Source organism: Oncorhynchus mykiss, chromosome 11, assembly GCF_057628025.1.
Source record: "Oncorhynchus mykiss isolate SJ-2025 chromosome 11, ASM5762802v1, whole genome shotgun sequence".
Taxonomy (NCBI): domain Eukaryota; kingdom Metazoa; phylum Chordata; class Actinopteri; order Salmoniformes; family Salmonidae; genus Oncorhynchus; species Oncorhynchus mykiss.
This window is the reverse complement of record NC_143032.1, coordinates 57,034,349-57,042,949: the sequence shown is the minus strand read 5'-3', so window position 1 is coordinate 57,042,949 and position 8,601 is coordinate 57,034,349. Positions and strand designations below refer to the sequence as shown.

Genomic DNA, 8,601 nt, shown 5'->3' with positions numbered 1-8,601 from the left:
AAATTATCTGGACACACACACACTAGCCTACATATAGATGTAAATACTGTCCAGTGGCATCCACTACTTCATTATGATCCTCTAGATGTTTATCACCCAAGTGCCGCACATAGCATAAATGTTTGTAATCTAGAGTGAATGGCAACCTTGATTAAGTGAATGAAAGACTAGAATAATCTACATTTTATGAGGATTACAATGTCTCTGTATTGTATGTGCCTGCGCAAATCATGACAGAGGGTATTTATCTATTGTTTCTTCAAACTAAATATGAATTGACTATTTAAAATGAATTGTCTATGTTTTTACTGCATTGTATTGTCTTGTTGGTAAGTGTACTGACATCATAACTCCAACAACAAATGGGTTAGTAATGTCATTTTATTTTGAATCAAAAATTTAATTAGAAACACCATTGGAGGGACACCTCCTAGTTCTTCTGTAAACTAGACATTTTACAATTTTTCAAACAATTCATTACATGATAGATAGACGATCAACATTACATAGTAATCAACTTCAATGATGCTGAATACTGTGCAGTAAACACATGTGTATAAAGAAACAAAGAAACAGAGTCAGGACTTGATATGTACAGATAACATAAACATGCTGAAACACACATTTTTCAACACAGTTTTAAACTATGGTCAGTGAGAAAACAACAGTATCCCCGGCTGCGGTGTAGTAGACCCTCGTCAGGGGTGAAGTCAAGGTCATCCCAGGTCCATTTGAACCTCACAGGATAACATAGGTGAAGAGAGCCATGATGGCAGCACTGATGAGCCCAGAGATGGGGACGGTTACAAACCAGGCGATGAAGATGTTCCTGAACAAACGCCAGTCAACAGCCTTCCTGGAGCGCAGCCATCCAACAGCAACCACAGAGCCCACCTGAGTGAGCATAATAGAAACAACTTTACTCGACACTATGCACAGGTTCACACTTGTTTCTACCGGCTCACACTGGTCAATGAATGAATGACTTATTAACATGTCATGCGACTCCTCCATTATGTTGTTATAAAACACACATTTTCCAAAATATTTCTTAACAGTGTTTTAGCACTATAGAGTTTCTTGTTGTTAGGCTAAGAAATTCGACAGACTCATCTATACATTTAAAGTTGAATTACCTTGCAGTGAGTTGTGCTGACAGGGAGACCAATATTGGAGGCCACTACCACTGTGAGCGCTGAGGACAGTTCAATGCTAAATCCACTGGAGGAAGCAAATAAGATCCACATTATACACTATACTGTGTAATACGATGCAAGAGTACAATGAATGACATTCATACTGAATAAACATTGGGAGTTTGAACAATGTGATATGTTGTTGTATTGGCCCACAGACTTATGTAAAACACAGATATTTAGTTTGAGTGCATGGCATACCTGGAGGGGGTGATTGGGGTGAGGTCCTTGCCCATGGTCTGGATCACTCTGCGTCCCCACACCCAGAGCCCAGCAGTGATGCCCACTCCTCCATACAACAGCAGCCAGATAGGTGTGGGAGCATTGGACACCACAGAGCCACTCTCAAACACCAGCCACAGAGCCACCAGAGGACCAATTGCATTACTGAGAGAGAATAACAGCCTATAATCAGCCTATGATAATTCACAGACAGTAATTATTTCTCCATATTCTCTATCCTAGCATACCTGACATCATTTCCTCCATGGGCGAAAGAGCCGAAACAAGCAGTGAGGATCTGGAGGAACCGGAAGAGATGTGTGACCTCTGGCCGGTCCACCTCCAGCTCATCCTCCTCTTGGAGTATGTCCTGGCCTGCCTCCAGTGTCAGCCCCACAGCCCCTGCCTCCTCCTTAGCCACTGTGCCACCATCTGCTACTGCCGAGCAGTAGCTATTGTAGCTGTCTAGCCGCAATCTCCTCCGCTGATCTGCTAGCTCTCCCTCCTTGTATCTGGGGTCCCCATGGATGCCATAGATGGCCAGGGTGTAAGAGGTGTAGCTGTTGTTCCGCCGTATGGGCCGCCCATCGTCGTCACCAATGCAGTCACCCACCTTGGCTAGGTGAAGCTTGTGCAGCAGGTCTTTGTAGAGCCCTGAATCCTTGTGTACAGTGTGAGCCTGACCACTGTGTGGGTCCGTGATGGTCATGGGGCCCATGCCATTAATACCTAAGAGGGATAACCAGCAACAATACATTCAGTTCAAACAATACAGATGAGTGTACAAATACTATAACACTTAATTTAGTAATGTAATAATATTATAATACTTTATCTATATAAAATGTATACATTTACAAATAATGTATTGTGCCCTAACTAAAATGGTCACTAGCCACTTGCAACAAAGTAGGGGGATCTCACCGCTGCTAGCACCTAAGTCTTTGGTGTCCATGTTGCTGTCCAGATCAGCCTCCTCCGAACCTCCAATCTTAAAGGCCGCCCTTTTCTCATAGGCTGGTGGTGTCTGGGGAACAGAGTCACAAGGTTGAATTGTGGAGGGATGCTCCTGTAGGGCAGGTTTGGAAGGGGTCTTCTCCATCAGTGGAGTCATACAGGGGCTGGAGGCAACTTTACCTGGTTGACAAACAGGCAGAAAGGGAGCACTCAGGATTATTTTCATATCAGTCAATTCCCTTTAAATCAACACAAGTTTGAAGTCCAGTATTTATTTTTTGCAAATTAAAGAAAAAGTACAGCAATGCCACTTACGCCTGATCTTCTTCTTGAGCCGTGGACAGACGAAGAACCACACGACCAGGCCTGTGACGAGGGCGCAGCCTAGCGATATGAGCAGTGTTACCCACCATGGCATTTTGTTGAACCCCAGCACTATGTACAGGACAATGGAACAAAGAACAGAATGCTCAGAGGACGCTTTCACTAAAGCATGTACCCTCCACATAATCCAAGGTCATCATACACAGCACCTGCCATGGGATTGTCAACCTTTCCCACTGTATTTTATCACAGTCATAGCAACAAAATTCTGCACAAAACATTAAATATATCTCAGTTTACATTCGTAGTTGCATTAGATGCCTTTTCTAAAATTAGAAATTTTACATAATTCAGTAATTTGAATAATGTAGAAAGTGACCATTTCATTTAAGTTATGCCAGTGTCCAGTACACTATTGAGTATACTATTGCTTGTGCCTTCAAAGTCCATTTAGATAATCACTAGGATGGCACAAACCAAATGACCCCTCTTGCTGTCCTTTCTTGGTAGTTTCTATGCCCCTGCTTACTTCATGATCACATGAGATGGGAGACACGTGGTAGAATTTCTTGAGAAATTTTTAACTTCCAGCTAAGCTGTTTGTGTATGTCCTCAGAGATTAGCAGTATCAGACAGAGGACATGCTCTGCACAACAGATAATGGGAGTCAGACAGGCGCTGTGGCATAGTGATTATGTGATTTAGGGTCACTTTAAAATAGGCCAGTGCATTACTATGTACCAATCACTAGTAATTGTTTTTATGTTTTTGTTTCCTATGTATTAACATATGTTTATACTATATGGTTAGTAACACCATTTTCATCAAATACTTACCTGTTTAATCCGGTAGTGAATGAAATGTAACAGACTAATGTATAGCTAACTAGTAAATGTAATTAAGAGATGCTCTTTCAAAGTGTCTCAGTGGTATATGAAGCAAAAGAAGATGTCTAGCTCTGCCTATTTTAATGAAGACTTGACAGAAGTAAGAGAGAGGGAGCCAAACACCATTTACAGCAAGAGGAAGAGATGAACAATAAAAATATACAGGATGGAAAATGCTGTAATGTAGTGACATTGAATCTCCTACTGCCATAGATACAGCAAGAGGCTCCCAAGAGAACACTTCTTATCTTCTCAATCAGGGTTCTCCAACCCTGTTCCTGGAGAGCTACCCTCCTGTAGGTTTTCGCTCCAACCCCAGTTGTAACTAACCCGATTCAGCTTATCAACCAGCTAATTATAAGGTGCGCTAGATTAAGGTAGGAGTGAAAACCTACAGGACGGTAGCTCTCCAGGAACAGGGTAGGAAAGCCCTGCTCTCAATGATACTGCATGCAATTGTGTGGTTCTGATTACGTGTCTGTTGGAGTGAGTGAGATTATCAGCATCAGCTGTGATACTGTGAGTGTCTGAGAAACAGAAAAAGTGGGCAAGTGTATGTGAAAAGAGTATGTGGGCAAGCATTAAAATGTTTATCCTGCTAAATGAGCAATACCATACAAAATAGCCTATATATTGCTGTCTATGTGTGCTGAATGTGTGTTGAATGTGTGCTGTGTGCAGGGGTTATGGTGTATATTAATCCTTGACATACACCGGCCTGCAGCCTTCAGTGAAGGGCCCAGGCCAGTTGACTTCTTGAAAAGTTCAGCCCTGCAAGTGAAACACAAAGGAGTGGAAATGTCCCATTTTAATATCCATATTTCTCTCAGTGGCTCATTCAACTTGAAAATAAAATTGTTTCCAAAACACAGTATAAGAAATGTCATTGCAGAGGTTCTGACAGCGGCATGCTTGCTTTTCTAAGAATCAGGTAGTTAAATATGCTGAATGACAAAACATAGGAGTGAAATATTTACAGATGTCATCAAAGCAGACTTCTTGGTGCCTCCAGTGACACTTTAATAAGGCATCAAGCGTGCTCCAGGGGTGTCAATGGTCCCTGCATTAGTGCTGTGAGAGAGCGTTTTGGGAGGATGAAGTAGGTGGTGTGTATGTGTGCATTGTGCCATAGTGTGTATTGTACTCACAGGGGGCTCCAGTGAACATGATGGAGAACAGGTTGATGGCCATGGTGATAGCATAGAAGACAGGGAGAGCTCTCAGGCCGTTGGGAACAGGGTCCTCCTGAGGAAGACAGGATGGGTAAGGTCTGGCTTGGAGTACATAGCTAAGGATCTCTTCTTAAATATCATTGTTATTTCATATATTCCTCAGACACTCCCCATGTTGTGTTGAAAAAGTAATTCCATCCTTCTACATTCACTCCCCAAGGGAAAGTTGAAACACTATAAACAATAGTGAATTACAGGTTTATCTTACCTTATTCAGGATGAATTTACGAACAAAATAGAAGAGAATTGCTGACATGATGCCTGACAGCAGGGGTGAGAGGAACCAAGATGCCACTACAGAGAGAAAATAGGGGTATTTTAAAAGAGAATCCTTTCAATGCATATTTCAACGAGTCTCTGACCAACACTATTCGTCAACACTTTCCTTAACACAGACATATATAATGCATTATGATACAGATATAACACATTGTAAGACTTGTCATAAGCACCCTTTTAATAGTCTTGTCATCTCACAATTATAATTTCTGAGCAAGTCCCTATTGCAGAATATCTCCACAGTCATTTAAATACCAATGCGTAGTAGCTCCATCCATTTGACCCCGTGATGACCTTTGGCTACCATGGAGAAACCAAGTGTCGCACCCACAATACAGTGGGTTCCAGATATAGGGAGCTTCAAAAATGAAGCGGTCAGTTGCCACACAGCAGAACCTGTAGAACACAAGGATGAACAAAATCCTAATTTGATGCCCTTTTCAAAAGGATATCAACAAATGCCATTGAGACCTTTCAAATCAACATAGCATGCAAGGAGTTTCGGAACTCCTAACAGTGACCATCATATAAGCACTCACCAAACATGGCACTGATGGAGCCTGCCATCAGCACGTGTTCGGAGCCATTGTACATGTTCACATCGATGATGCCCTTGCGGATGGTCTCGCTGACTTTGGCCCCTAACAGCATGGAGCCCACGGTCTCAAAGATAGTGGCCAGGATGCAGGCCTGCCGTAAGGTGACCACGCCAGAGCCCACCGCCGTGCCAAATGAGTTGGCCACATCATTGGCCCCCACAGAGAAGGCCAGGATGAAGGCAATGACAAAGCCCAGGATCAGTAGCCACAGGTAGCCTGACATATCGCTTGAATAGGCCGCGGTAGCTAAAGTGGTGGCTGCTGCGAGAGATGCTCTAGTGGAAGACTCCATTGCAAAAAACTTGTGTGTTTGAATCTCAAAACTAAATTCTAAATATTAGGATAGTTTCAAAATTACTTAACAATGCTTTCCGATATGATTAATAAATAACAAGGTATATTGCTTCTTTGAGATTCAATAAATAAATTTTTCAGGTATCCAGCCTCAAATCAAAGAATATAGCTATTTTCTTACTCCTTTCCGAGCTCTGTTCAATAAGCGGCTGATGGGAAGGGTAAAACAATATTTGTTATCTAAGTACACAAAGCTGGTGTGAGAGTTTTCTTAGACACTGCGATGATATACAAAGGACATCCATTGTGTGGTAGCCTCAGCAGGTGGTTGATAATATACAATGTTCTGCAAAAAAAACGACCAAAAAGATTAATCCACCACACCGAATCAGAAGATATAAAGCATTGTTTCATTTCAGCATTGAACACTAATTACATACTTGAAGTGACATAAACATATTAGACCAGGAGTTAACAGACAGGACCAAAACAGTCACTATGGATCAACAATGTTACAGCATGTCTGCTGACAGATCAAAGTCAATATGGATACAACTTGGGTGGGGTCAAATTAATGACCATTGTATATGTGAAAAAAAAGCAGACAGAACTCCTGTTTTGGAATTTTTGACATTTGATAGTAATCCATTCTCTCCACCATGCTCACTGGCACAGTCTCTGTCAAGCTGACCTATTGACTTTAACATTAGTGAACTGTCTGGGCTTCTTTTAGTAGCCTTTCATTTGTGAACTAAGAGCACATCCAAGAATGGTGGGTTAACCATGGTGTGAATCATTACCCTAAGGAGTCTATGTTTTGTACTGTAATTTGAGAGATGGTACTTTAGAAATCATGTATGATGGCTCAAAATTAAATTAAATCGCTGAAAGAATACAGTATAAAAGTAGTCTTTCTGTAGGCCTTCACAAGTTGTCAGTGATCATATACTAACATAAAAGTAACATACTTATATAATAAATGAGCACAAAAGTAGATTTCAAGCACTTCAGTGTTATTTGATTTAGTGAGGCCTTATCCATGAATGCTACATACAGTTATTATAGACTAACACAGTAAAAGTGGTCTTATGCAATAGGCCGACTAGGCAACCAGAAAGTTCTGTATCTTGCATAACCTGCAATGAATAACTGACTGGTTAGGCTGCTTCACGTGTGCTTTATACTAAAACCAGTTATGAAATTAAAACAAGTGGAACATAAAACCATCACAGAGTAGTAGCCTTTTAATTGTCCAATTCTGAAAACCGTAAGAGGAACAAGTTGCTTAAAACTCACCAATAATGTCGTTAAAAAAGTGTCTCTCCGAAGGCTGGCGCGCCACTGTTCCTGTTACAATAAGTAGTTGACATTGAAAAGACTGTGCGTCTAGAAAGCAAGCATCTGCAGTATCCTGTCACTTGTCCACTTGTAGGCTAAACAGTCATCGGAGGAGAGGTCTATATCAAGTGGCGCTGCCAATGTTGTTATATGTTAAATTGCTTGTTGGCTTATATTTGTTCGGCAATGGGTGGAGAGTAGCCTAACGGCTCATGCGCACGCACGTTCAGTTCTAATCATAAGACCGTCGCCGCCAGAGGCAAAGCTTAATAGCCTGTTTACAGGAAACATTAATTGCAGCTCCTTTAGCAAAAGGCACACCTTGTTCAGATAACTAGACCATTTTCTTCAAGGCGTTGTGTATATCATCTAAATTAGGCCTCTTACTTAATTGTTTGATAATCAAATCAGAGTTTCGAATTATGTTCTACATCGTTTTTAGTGACGTTGCTCTCATGACCACTACAAATCACGGGATGCAGAAAGTAAATATCATGGCCCATCTTCCAGTGTATGCGCATGTGTTTATGAATAGTGCTGCAAAATCAACCAATTTCAATGCATGTTGCTTTCTACAACAACAAAAAACACTTTTATTTTACAGGCTAGGCAATACTCCTGGAGTTAATTCATCCAAATGAACGTGTCTATATAGTGGTGTAAAGTACTTCAGTAAAAATAATTTAAAGTACTACTTAAGTCGTTTTTATAGGTATCTGTCTGTACTTTACAATTTCTATTTTTTACAACTTCTACTTTTACTTCACTACATTCATAAAGAAAAGAATGTACTTTTGAATCCATACATTTCCCCTGACACCCAAAAGTGCTCGTTACATTTTGACTGCTTAGCAGGACAGGAACATTGTCCAATTCACACAGTTATCAAGAGAACATTCCTGGTCATCCCTACTGCCTCTGATCTGGTGGACTCAGTAAACACACATGCTTGTTTGTAAATTACGTCTGAGTGTTGGAGTGTGCCCTGACTATCCATAAATAAATAAAAAACAAGAAAATAGTGCCCTCTGGTTTGATAAATATAAGGATAAAAATATTGTTTTTTATTTATTTGAGCAATTATCTTTACTTTTGATAGTTAAGTATATTTTAAACCAAATACTTTTAGACTTTTACTCAAGTAGTATTTTACTGGGTGACTTTCACTTTTACTTGAGTCATTTTCTATTAAGAGATCTTTACTTTAGTATGTGAATTGAAGTATGGAGGTAGTTTTTTTCTTACAAAGATAACAGGTTGAATGTGTCCAAAA

At 40.6% G+C, this 8,601-nt stretch overlaps 1 protein-coding gene across 2 annotated transcripts; it reads right to left on the bottom strand.

Moving 5' to 3' along the window:
- Positions 1 to 363: 363 nt before the first annotated feature.
- On the bottom strand, positions 364 to 7,574 carry slc20a1a (solute carrier family 20 member 1a). Of its 2 annotated transcripts, XM_090190564.1 has the most exons (12): positions 7,287 to 7,561; positions 5,637 to 6,336; positions 5,353 to 5,493; positions 5,027 to 5,112; positions 4,735 to 4,831; positions 4,299 to 4,357; positions 2,691 to 2,810; positions 2,343 to 2,555; positions 1,667 to 2,147; positions 1,398 to 1,583; positions 1,137 to 1,221; positions 364 to 894 (listed from the first exon to the last, which is right to left on the bottom strand). In XM_090190564.1, exons 7-12 carry the CDS (start codon positions 2,791 to 2,793, stop codon positions 739 to 741), a joined length of 1,224 nt encoding a protein of 407 aa, XP_090046690.1. In that variant the 5' UTR covers positions 2,794 to 2,810; positions 4,299 to 4,357; positions 4,735 to 4,831; positions 5,027 to 5,112; positions 5,353 to 5,493; positions 5,637 to 6,336; positions 7,287 to 7,561; the 3' UTR covers positions 364 to 738. The 2 variants fall into 2 exon arrangements, with proteins under 2 accessions (XP_090046690.1, XP_021477084.1); XM_021621409.3 differs by lacking the exon at positions 4,299 to 4,357 and having other exon boundaries at positions 7,287 to 7,574.
- Positions 7,575 to 8,601: the final 1,027 nt, after the last annotated feature.